We start from the raw sequence: 12,583 nt of genomic DNA on the forward strand, positions 1-12,583 counted from the left end.
TATAGGTTATAGTCCCCACTTCATGGTCATTCTTGACTCTTAACGTATCTCATCGCTGTGAGTATGTTTAAAGAGTAAATTTTGAACGTGTGAGACCGAACAACCATGCTCTCTTTAATAAATTTCTACGACGATTTAACATGACATCTTGACCATTGAACTTGACGTTTTACATACAGTCATTTTACATACACCGCTAATGTAATATAATATAGATATTAGTCTAATTAGCTTGTAGTGACAGCATCAATTTGCAAGGCTTATGCAGTCAAACTTCGATCACACTCATATGTTACTTCTGTCAGAATCAACGCTGGCTTTCAAGTCACGGACCACCTGGTTTAGAAACGGAAATTCAAAGATCCCTCACAAACGTGACATTTGAATATTGACTTCTTTCTATCACACACACACACGCAGAGAGAGAGAGAGAGAGAGAGAGAGAGAGAGAGAGAGAGAGAGAGAGAGAAGTATAATAGAATGATTAGTATAATATTCTATATATGTTTTCCTCTGTTGGGTTCGAACAAATTTCCATTCTCTCATCAAAATATCTCCCATCTCATATAATTTACTTGCAATCTGGGATATAGATACCACTTTGCTTAAACACTCTCATATATATAATATATATATATATCTACTGCTTATCGAGCCGGTGAAAACAGTTTATTGGGATACCCTTTCATGTCCTCTTCACTTTCATTTTATTTACGTACTAAGTTTCATAGGTGTGTTCATGCCGCAGCAACCACAGTGAAAAACACCAGTGGACCGGAGCAGGGAGACACAGAACAATCAAGTGGCTTCAGTGCTCCAGATCCACACTTCTCTTTGTATTCGTCACTTCTAATGTGTTTGTCACGGCACTCGGCACTGCAAAATGCTTTTTCCCCCCTACAAAGGTTCATAAACGCTTTATCAGTGAGAATTCCATGTAGGGTGGATTGAGAAGATGCTAAAATATTATCTCCAAAAAGATCTCCAGCTTTGAATTATAGACCAAAAAAACTCACGAGATTCAAGACCACAAACAGAACCAAACAAGGCCATTCCGACATCACAAAATATCTCCAATAAACAGATGGGGAAGTAGAAAGGACTGCCAACATGTGAACCACATAACACACTAGTGGGGTTTTAGCACTCACTCATTTGAGGTCCCACCCTCTCAAATCTAGAGACAAAAGGTCAACCTATAACTAGTCTCTTAGACTATCAAAGATTTGAAATTAGATAAATGCATGCCGCAGGTACAATTTAAGAGAATGCACATGATAAACCCAAAGGAAAGATTAAAAATATGAACCATAATTCAGTGACAAGTAAGGTGTTAAACAGTTCATGAGACCCATAACCACGTAACAGGAAAAGCATTAATCCATCATTTGCTTACAAAGAATACGCTTAATGGTTTCTTTCTTACACGAGGGATATGGTGAATGGTTATGATAATACTCAATTCCAGTCCTCATTTGTGAGAATATTGTGTCCTCAGCACTTGAAGAAAATAGATTATGGAATTTGAAAGTGTGAAAAAACGAAACACTGGTTATCCTAAACCTGAGGTTCATCTTCAAATGCTAGCATAAATCACAACTGGATTGGTCATGATTTTGAGAAATAATAGGATTATATCGTTATGCAAAGGACAAGAGAAAACCATCTCCTTCCACCTTTTCTGCATTGTATGTTCTAAAAAAAATGTAAAACTCAAGCTATTTGGATAAAATCTTCCTTAATATTTTCTCCTAAGGGATTTTACTTCATCCTATTTCTCAAAGAAATTGGCCCTTGACATAAGCTGTCAGAATATCATCATATGGCACCACATCTTGCTTGTTTCTTGTGAGTGTCGTCCTGAACTTTTAATTATAATGTTACTATACTTTAGTCCCACACACCTTTCTATAGCATCATCACAGCCATGGCCCATAGGGACTGCAGAATCTACATTAACACATAACCCATAACCTCTATGTTCAATTTGTTTGCCCAAAATAAGAGAAGCATGTTTAGCACTAATGATCATGCTTGCCCCAATGACATATGTGCAGCATAGAAGAAACATTCTCTAGCAATAATATAACTCTTTTCTAGATCTGCAAGTACTGCCATACATATGGAACCTAAGCTCCAAAGTCGGGTCCATGGACTAAAATGCTGATTTTCCCTAGCATGCTAATATATTTACTTGTAGAAAGATTTCTGTTAACAATATCTGCAGAATACCTAGGCTAGAACTTAAATAAATCAGCCAGGTCAAGCTGTATGAAGACTCAAAACTTCCGGACGATAAGAAACCTATATATGTTCAATTAATAATATCATCAGTCAAACAAGTCTAGGTGAGATAATCACAGACATAAATGTTTCTGTTTCTAGTATGCATCTTTGATCAGACTAGTGACAAAGATCGCAAAGAATTACGAAACCCTGCAAGAACCTCTACTCAAAGACAAGACTTCAAAGGTAAACCAAAAGTTTAGTTTAAGTCAGACCCTCCATTTTGTTCCTAGGCTATACAAACTTTGTCGTATAACAAGTACCAGTTAACTAATTTACTCATCAATCATCTTCGAACGACTATGAAACTAAAAGAACAAATAAATCCACAAGATCTCCCATATCCTTTCACCTTCTAAACAAATTCAAACTTCAAATGCTTAAAACCATTCCAAACACAAACTTTCAGATACGACTACAAGTCTATATCAACAGACAATTAAACAATAACCAAAGTTCCTGATTCACTTATGCTCAATCCACTGTGAGTCGTACACCAAAAAAGAATTCAAGGAGCTAACTTTTAAGACAAACCAAATTCCGAGTCAAGGCCCACAACATAATCCAAGATTTACACGTCTCACAGATCATTATCAAATCCAGCCAACCAAAGATGTCAAGTTTAAAACCTAGGAATAATATAATACACCATAAACTCTACGTTTTCGTTACCTGTACATGAATATGTCCAGACCATGGAGCTGTTTCTTGCAAAGATAACAAGTACTAAGAAAATCAGCAGTCCGGAATTCCCCCCCGAACTCATCAACATTCAAGGGAGAAGCAGAGAACATTCTTACCCCACGACCACTCACCGCACAAGTAGCACCGCAACAATCACCAACAACAGCATCAAGCTTATCATCGTAATACATGCGTTTCTCAACCAAATTGCTCCCCAAATGCGATATCACGCAAGTGTAGCTCTCAGACATCTCATCCACGTCCCCTCCTCTCTCCCTATCGTTCAGTGGACCTCTGAAGTTGGCAGCTGCCTTCGCAGACGACACGATTGGGATCGGTGTCGATCTCGGCGACACCACCGCAAAATTATCCGGAGCTTTCGGGCTCAAATCGGTCATGGCAGCCACTATGCCAAGCCCAACCACGCCGCCTTGGAATATCCTAGGAGACTTGGAGGGATTTGGAGACTTATCTACGGCAAAAGACTCTGAGAGAGTGGTGAAAAGGGAAAGATTGATGGTGGGTCTCTTTTTTCCGGGTAAATTATCCATTTTCTGGGGAAATTGCAGCTTGTTATCCCACAAAATTCAATTCTTTGCTCAGGAAAACTTGAGCTTAAAGAAACTTCTGGGAAAGAAGAGAAGTGGCAGAGTTCTGACTCTTTTCACGTTTAGGAAACATTAACATATTGCACAGATTTCATCAGAAAAAGAAAGATACTTCAGCTAAATTCAGATGAGTATGTAAAAGCAAGTAGAGGGTCTGGTTTTTTGCTAAATTGAGAGAGAGAGAGAGAGAGAGAGAGAGAGAGAGCAGCTTTCAGCTCTCCTCTGGTCTCTAACGCCTGCGGTTTTTCAAAGTTAAATAAATACAGTTTATTGTAATAATAATTGTTTTTTTTTTGTTATAATAAAAAAAATTGCTTCTTTTTTGCAAAATACAGTACTAAATAATTGTTCGCATGAATATTCGTTTTCCTTCTTTTTCGTTTTTCTACTTAAAATTGAAATGATGTTGCTTTCAAGTTCTACATTCTTTTCCAATTATTATACACTATTTTTTCTAAACAACACACTATTTAAGAGTTTTCTGACAACTATTGTCCTCCTTCTGGTGGGATAAGGAATCTTACTGTATGTTGAAATATTGAGCGGATTTTAAATAATTTATGAATAATATAAAAAAATAATAAATAATGATAAAAAAATAATTAATAATTTATTAATAATAATAAAGTAGTATGAAACATCTTCATGTATTAAATATAGCCTTAGGGTTTTATTATTTTTTATGTTTAAGTTTAGATTTAAAACAAGAGAGATAGAGCATGAAAAATAATATGTATAGTTCAGTCTATTTTTAAGATAATATTAAATGCTCAATAAATAATATAAAATAGATTTAATATGTCTATCTTTATTATTTTAAACTGCAAAATACAAACATAAATATTAAATATTTAAATTATAGTGTATATCCCAAGTTGTTATTATACCACATTGTATCACAAAAAAATTTGGTAAATTCCAAATAATATGCCACTTCAAGGGGTTATGTTCGGATCAATTCTATGAGACGAATCAAACTGAAGATTTTTTTGCTAAACAAGGTGAGTTGGGCTTTAATTCTACTTATGATAACTATGACCAACTGCCGATGATGTTAAAGGTAGGGGTGGCAATATGTTACACGACCCGTTAACCTAACACGAACACGACATAATAATAGCGAGTTAGGATTTAGTCTTAATGGATTCAGGTCAAAATAGATTGATCCGTTAAGACACGATTGCTTAATTGGTTGATAACGAGTCAACCCATTATGACATGTTATAATTCGTTATGATACGTTAAGAAAGTTAAAATTACAATTATACCCTTATACCTAAAAGTAAAATTTTTAGAATTTTAATTTCGATATTTTTATTGTTTGGATTGTAATTTTGGACTTGTAGTTAGTTTTATAGTTTTTATAAATATTGTGATTTTTAAATTTATATTAAATTATATTAAATTTAATCAGGTCAAACTGGTTAATTTTAGACTTATTCGACATATTTACATAAATAGTTTGAAACGAGTCGTATTTTATTGTGTTAACCTATTTCATAATATTTACTAACGGGTCGTGTTAGGATTTAAGATTTTGACACGATAAGCTTAACGGATCGGGTTAGGGTTGAACTATATAGTATAACATACATGTTTTGACACGACACGAACACGATTTGTTAACACGATTTGACACCCCTAATTAAAGGGCATTGTTAAGATTGATAAAGTGGGTCTTCCAACCATTTGTCCTTAAATGGGTGTGTGGTTCGGTTTGGTACTTTTTCTTTAAAAGCTTGTTTAGAATTTTGTGTTTTTTCTTATAGGCTTGTTTAGTTTCTTTGATTTGGTTTGGTCTTTTTATTTTGGTTTGGATACAAACGATGGTTTTAGTACCTTATCTGTAAATTCTTAGTGTCTGTCTTGTTACCACAGTATTCTTTTATCATAAGTGAGAGCTATTAATAAATTTGGGACGAAGTTACTATTGAACATATGGCCTTCGACTCTTCTAAAAAAAAAAAAAAATGCCACAAAATAGCATGCTTCAAATTGGGACCATGTGAGTTATAAATTACTAAATTAGAGAGGTGATACAATCACCTCAAATTGGAAGTTCTATTTTTATCTTTCAATCTAATTAGCATAGACCTTTCAAAGTGAGAAATCGAAATAAGAAATAATAGTTACAGTTTTGAGCGTGTAAGTACTGTATAATCATTTTGAAAAAGGTAAATACATATGGGACCTACGTGAAAAGAAATTAATTATTTAATAGTAGACTCCACTCTTTTTCAAAATAACTGTACAACACTTGTACACTCTACAACTCTATGTAGTATTGGAAATATATGAGCTTTTCCCAAGGAATAACAACATTAGTTTACCTTGGATGGCAATTGAACCACAAAATCTCAAAATCCTAAAAAAAATTACTTTGGATTGGAGGTATAAGAACAAATTTCAAGCACACTCTGAAATAACTATTCTATTTTGTAAATGATATCTCTATCATCTTGTTAAAAGTTTTAGAAATAAAGACCTAAGAAAAGTTTACAGTATATTTGAGTTTATATACTAGTCAATGTCATTATTGGAAGCTCATTGAAATAATTATAAATAGCAATAACTTCTCTTGTACTTCTAATTTAGAAATTTTTTTTTTTTTTTTATATCATTTGTAATGATTTAAGAAAAATCCAATCCCGCATATTTTTTGCACATAAAAAAGATTGATCAATGTTACAATTGGTACATATTGAAGTTATCATATAACGCATGAACTTTTTTCTCATAAAAAGGTTGGATTCATTTCGCAACCCTCTCATGTTAAAAATGAGTTACAAAAGTATACATGTTTAGAGAGTTACTTAATTACTAGAAAAATTTCTTGTCCATTGAACTAAGCTGATGATTCCATTGTAATACAACATCATAATGTTCTTATAAAATGAACAATTGGATCTTAGGCTCAAATAAGAAACTTTGAAAGAAAATTTCCGAAGAAAAATAAAAAAGAGTGGAAATAAATATGAGCAATACAAAAGGAAAATCCAAGTTTCTATGTTTTTACATACCATCATACTCATGTAAGACTTTAGTACTAAAAATGATACACTAGTGGTGTTTCCTTTTCCTTAATTTTTTTAAGAATATGAACTTTGAAGATCATATGTTCATAGAAATAAAGGGTCTTGGGTCCAAATAATAATTATAATAATAATAACAAAAAAGGGTGATGTTGTAATCAATATGAACTTTAATTCTTTCCACCTTTATGTTGGTTTTTGCACACTAAAAAAACAAATATGAGGCTCACAAAACAAGATGCTCTTCATATGCTAATATCTTGTGTTTTAAATAATACAAGAAGTAGACATTGGTGCTCTTTGTAGATATGGTGGGAGGAACTTATATTTTTTAATAAAAATATTCTCTTGACTAATTGGACAGATTACCCAATGCTACCAATTAATTAAGGAGTATATGGTACATTTACATCATTATTGGTTTGAATAAAAATATGGAGATAAGAAAAACTTTAATAAAGATAATTGTATATCTAAAAAATTGACATTAATTCCCAATTTAATCCATACACAATCCTATATTTTCATAGACTACTTCCATATACTCTAATGGGTGGTACTAGCGTGTCGCCCAGCTTTGAACGCTGGCGTGCCTACTATTATAAATTTCTTTTTTTAATTTTTTTCTTTTATTTTTTACATTTTTTAACATATTTAAATATTTTTAAAAAATAAAAAATTTACCAATACACTAAAAGTTACTTTCTTAATCATTAAGTAAAATAAAAAATAAAAAAAATTTAAATATATAAACGATCAAAATGAGGAGATAAACTCAATAGGCATACTAACATTTTCCTTCTCTAATAGTACCTCTTCTCGGGCCCTCGGCTCCAAAGTCCAAACCAAGAAATACGAGACTAATTTCTTAACAAGCCATCTTTGAATTCATATATTTTGATTTCTTTACCTAACTTTTCCATGTCTATATATAGGAAAAGATTTTCTTTATACATTTGTCTAAATTCGAGAGTTTCAAGTGAAAAGGAGATAAATATATAAAATGAATATGATAATATTTATTGTCATTCCCGTATATTAATTATCACGAACAAAAAAGCTTGTTCTAAGCCTATGATATATGTTTAATTGATGATGTTTCTCAAGTACATAAAATCTCTCACTCCAACTGCATTAAACGACAAAGGAAGAAAAGCAATAAAACCACTTAGCTTTATATAACCATATTTCACCATCATTATATATAAATATGTATATATTATATATATATATATATATATATAAATATTAAACGACAAAGGATGAAAAGAAATAAAATTACTATAGTCGTTAAATATGTAAGTGCTGTATAGTTATTTTAAAAAAGAGTACGGTTCATTATTAAAAATTAATTTTTTTTAATATGGGTCCCATATTTATTTATTTTTTTAAAAATAATTACATGACGCTTACACACTCATGACTATAAATATTATTTTTCTCTAAAAAAAAAAGAAAAAAAGGGGTCATTTTCTCTATCATACTCATGAACCGTCTTGTTCTTTTTTTTTCCCCTCTCCACACTTATATAAACTTTATCTTTTGTTGAAATCGAGGTCCAATTAAATGATTAATCTAAGCACATTGGATTACCACATCAATGATTTAATTAAGATGTTTGGTACTTTGTGCCTTTTTCTTTTTAATTTTTAGGGTGTTTTGTACTTCCCATACTTTATGAAATATTGAACCATCTAAATTAGATCTTCTTTTATTTCTTTTGGTCTTGTGAAAAAGTGTTCATCAATTACTTTATAACCCTTTTGTAGTTACACAAATTGCATGTTTCCTTACCAATTGCACAACATGTTACATATTCTGATTTGAATGAATTCACATATGAATATTTCTCTTTTTTCCTAAACTATTCACAAATAAAAGTATAATGAGTGGCTCTACAGCCACATATGGAGATCCTGCCAAGGCAATTTTTTTTTTTTTTGGCTTTTTGTTTTTTAATAATTTTAAATATTTTTTAAAAAATAAATTCAGAACAATATTAAAAAAAAATACTTCCTTAATTACTTCAAAAAAATCCTTAATTACTAAAAAAAAAAAAAAACACACAGGCGGGATTTTCTTTTTATAAGAAAATGATTTACTGCTCGACAAGAAGGCAATGACAAACATATTCAGCTTTAGATCAATCAAACTTCCCCACTTTTCAGTACTATACAGCATTATGCTTAAAAGCAATACACTAACCCACTAATGCCTAAAAATATGAATAAAAGTACATAACCCACTAACACTTTCACTTTGTAGGTGTCAATCCTACCAACATACCCACAGAGGTTCTTCCAATCTTTTTTAGCCTAAGAAAGATTTTATTTTCTTATATCGTCCTGACACATCACATAGATTGTGACATACCACCTAGAGATTTATGTAGCTTTTTATTTATATTTTGATGAGCATCTTATTGTTTGTAGACAAAAATGAGTTGTGTTATATATAATTATTTTTACGTATATTTTGCATACTTTACTGATGTGATTAGCTAAAACAATTATTTTATATTAAAAAAAGTGTCGAATCCAATCATATTAGTGAAGTGTGCGAATAAGTAAAAATGACTGCACATCGAATTTTTGTTTATAGAATTGGTTGAGATTTACTATTCAATTACACAGGTTATGCACTCATGCTGTCTCTTATTATGCAACATGGATTGTTTTATACATCTTTTTATATGCAGCTTAAGAGAGATTAGACTATGGCTGTTCAAGAAAAGAGACCCTTGTTCCCAAAGAATGTGATACTCATGTAAAGGTGATTTGAATTGGTGCCTAACCAGAATCTGAATATAAACACTTATCTTTTGCAGTTTGCATAATACTAAAAGCACATAGATGTTAGTTAGTGGGGAGAGTTAAAATGGAACTTTATGTTATCAGTGGTCCAATTTCTTATGTGGTACCTAATATCAAGTTTGAAACATTGTCCATCCAAACACACTTTCTGTTAGATTTTCTAATTATTAACATGATGAAAGAAAAAAAAAAATGTGGTACAATCTTGACTTGTAGGATCTTAAGGAAAGATGCATATTGTAAAGTTTTGATAGGTTAGGGTACAATGACATTATCACATGGCAAATTGGGTTTACCTATTATTATTTTTGCAATTTGATGTCATTAGGGTAGTGGGGGTGTAGATATTGGGACAAGATGATGATGGCTAGCTACCTCATAAACTTCATAGAATAATAAGGCTGAATTGCAACAATTCCCCCATACTGTCATGTGCCCAAACTGCTTTACTGGGTATTTGGCTATCTCTCATTGACATGCAAAACCTTTTGAAAAGGCGTTCATATATTACAGTTCTTGAATGTATCACTACTCCAAAACAAGTACCTCACCAAGTGTTTATAGGTGCACCACATGATCATTTGTAGATGCCAAGACTTGTGCTGGCATCTTTAGAGGAAACAGGGCCACTTGAATTTCTTGTGGTCCTTAGATCCCTGAATAGAGTTTATAGCAATCTCTTTCCTCTAGGGAACATGTTACCTTTGCTTGGTCCAAATGATCATAGCTTCCTAACACTCGATTTCACTGTCAGAAAGTGCCAAAGAGACTCATCAACTCACATATAACAACCACTACTGAATGATTTTTACTTTTCCTTAGCTCATCAGCATGGAGGTATTGGGCTCTTGGAATAATTCCAACACTGGCCTACATGGGACCCTCTATTTGAAAATCAGTGGGATGCAGAAAAAGCTTGGGGGTGGTTCTTTTATTATTATTCTTCTTCCATTCATATTTTTCAAACAATGATGTTAAGGTCCAGTTAAAAATATTCTTGCTTTTCCTACTCCTTTTGGGTTTTAGCTCCAAATACTCATTTCAAGCTGTGTCTGTACCGGTGGTGGGTGTGCTGCTAGCTTCCACTTCTTTGGTAGCATCACTGGAGAGAGACTTTAAACAGATTGTTCATGGATTCATAACATGATGTAAAAAGAGACAAAGACTTCAAGGTGGGGTGTGGGTGGGGATATTATCTTGGGTCAGAGTCAGACACAGCCTCACAAGCCACATAATTATTTTGAAAGAAAAGCAAACCCATGAGGTCTGGTTTCCACTAAGAAAATAAAATATTAGGTCATTTCTTTGATTTTTCATGCTGGTCACTCATTGTGCATCAAGGCACCAGTACTCTATATAGTTTTGCACTCTTTCAAAGAACATGCATTTTGTCCATCAATTGGAGACCAGATCTCATTTGCCTTTCCTTACCAATAATGGATTCTGTTGAACAATTGGAAAGTGTTTGATACTCCATCATCAGAGATGAATTCCATGAAAAAAAAAAAAAAAAGCAAGAAGATTTGGTTCTGGGCCTCGAATATCAAGGGAGATCAGGAAGCACAACATGGTGGTGGTCCAAACAACCAAAACCTATTTACTTTTAATCCATGCATGACAGCTGATGGCTACTGTGTTGCAGAAGGACAAAAAACTCTGTTTGAAAGGAAAACGCATGTACTGAAACAATGAGCCGGATAGCAGAGAAAAGAAACGATGAGATGGAGAAGAGAGGCATCTGCAGAAGGACAAACTCTTAAGAAAGAAACGTATGTTCTGTAGAATGAAACAAATGTATTAAAAACTAGATTTTAAATGCTGTATGTACAACTTTCATCTGCATTATAAACTGTATTGTATTAGTAGTATATATGACAGTTAAAATCAGCCATACGAACTGAAGAAAATCTGTGCAAAAGAAAGAGACGAGAATGTACGAATAAAATTATCCTTTCTTTTAATATATGTGCTCCCATTTCTCTTTATTTCTGGAGACTAAGGACCACATTTCTGTTTGAGATATGCTGGTTAGTCATGGTGGATGCCCTACCACCATGACCAGGTAAAAAGGACAGGGACGAGCATCTCCAAATGGCAGCAATGCCACTTTTAATTGGTGGTCCTTACGACTTGGAGCCATATTTATGGCACTTTCTTCACAATTCAGTCATGTCATTTCAGTTGAGTTTTCAATGTTGTAGCTTTCTTCCCTTGTCATGGATGGCTTTATGTCATCACCGGAGGGACCCGCCCATGGCTGTACTCTCACAAGTCTACAAGAGTTGAATTTTGAGCTGTTTTTGACGTGATGCTAAGTTCGCGATTAAATTGCTTTTGTCATGTCTATTTAAATTTTAGGGGAGTAATGATACTATATCCTTAATTTATAATATTAATTTTATCTTCTTGATGTTAATGTTGTGCTACGTAGGTTATTAAAAAAATTATAAAATATATATTCAAAACACAAAAAGATAAAGTTTAAAAACTTTGAATATTATATATGTCAAGTGGGTTTTGTCGTATTTATTACATATTTTATGATAAAAATTTTTTATGTGTAGTCACTTTTACATATTCTTTTATACATTCTAGTAATGTAATTGTTGCATTATTTTTTTTAATATAAAATAATTATTTTAATCAATTACATCATTAAAATGTATAAAAAACTCGTAAAAGTACTGTCAAAGAATGCTTTATGATCCTGAAAAACCTTGTATGGATAGCAATGCATGATATAACATCCACTTTTATATGTCTATTTTTTTTTAAACTTTAAATCTTTAAATATGAACATAAAATTCATATTCATTTATTTTTCATTGACAATTTGACAAAAAATTTATAATGGCCTTAGGATTTTACTTAAATATAAAATTGGATCTCAAAATTATCAAATTAAAAAAAGTTTATGTCAAGATAAAAATAGGAAAAAGCAATTGGAAACACTATCTTTATTTTCTGTGGAATTGTTTGAACTTTTGTACTTTCCATGGAGATGGGTATAATAAATTGTTAAATTATTAAAAAATTTGAAATTTGATAATATGATTTTGGTATATGATGGGCCAATGGGCCTTCTTGGACAGCAATGATATCTGGTAGACTCTGCACTGAGGCTTAAGGAAGTAAAGCCTGGCCCATCCCATCCATTCTC

The 12,583-nt window shown here is 32.4% G+C and overlaps 1 protein-coding gene across 1 annotated transcript; it reads right to left on the reverse strand.

The window, feature by feature from the left end:
- Positions 1-471: 471 nt before the first annotated feature.
- Positions 472-3,815, reverse strand: LOC122296439 (FCS-Like Zinc finger 14-like). Its single transcript, XM_043106153.1, has 2 exons — positions 2,959-3,815; positions 472-897 (listed from the first exon to the last, which is right to left on the reverse strand). Exons 1-2 carry the CDS (start codon positions 3,519-3,521, stop codon positions 738-740), a joined length of 723 nt encoding a protein of 240 aa, XP_042962087.1. The 5' UTR covers positions 3,522-3,815; the 3' UTR covers positions 472-737.
- Between the last annotated feature and the right edge of the window lie 8,768 nt (positions 3,816-12,583).

This window comes from Carya illinoinensis, chromosome 15 (genome assembly GCF_018687715.1).
Source record: "Carya illinoinensis cultivar Pawnee chromosome 15, C.illinoinensisPawnee_v1, whole genome shotgun sequence".
NCBI lineage: Eukaryota > Viridiplantae > Streptophyta > Magnoliopsida > Fagales > Juglandaceae > Carya > Carya illinoinensis.

What these genes read in the sequence shown, in the direction of transcription:
- LOC122296439 (XM_043106153.1), bottom strand. Translation starts at nt 3,521, where the DNA reads ATGGATAATTTACCCGGAAAAAAGAGACCCACCATCAATCTTTCCCTT. An exon ending in CTGGACATATTCATGTACAG is followed by an intron (nt 898 to 2,958) that starts GTAACGAAAACG and finishes GAACCTTTGTAG; the next exon opens with GGGGGAAAAAGCATTTTGCA.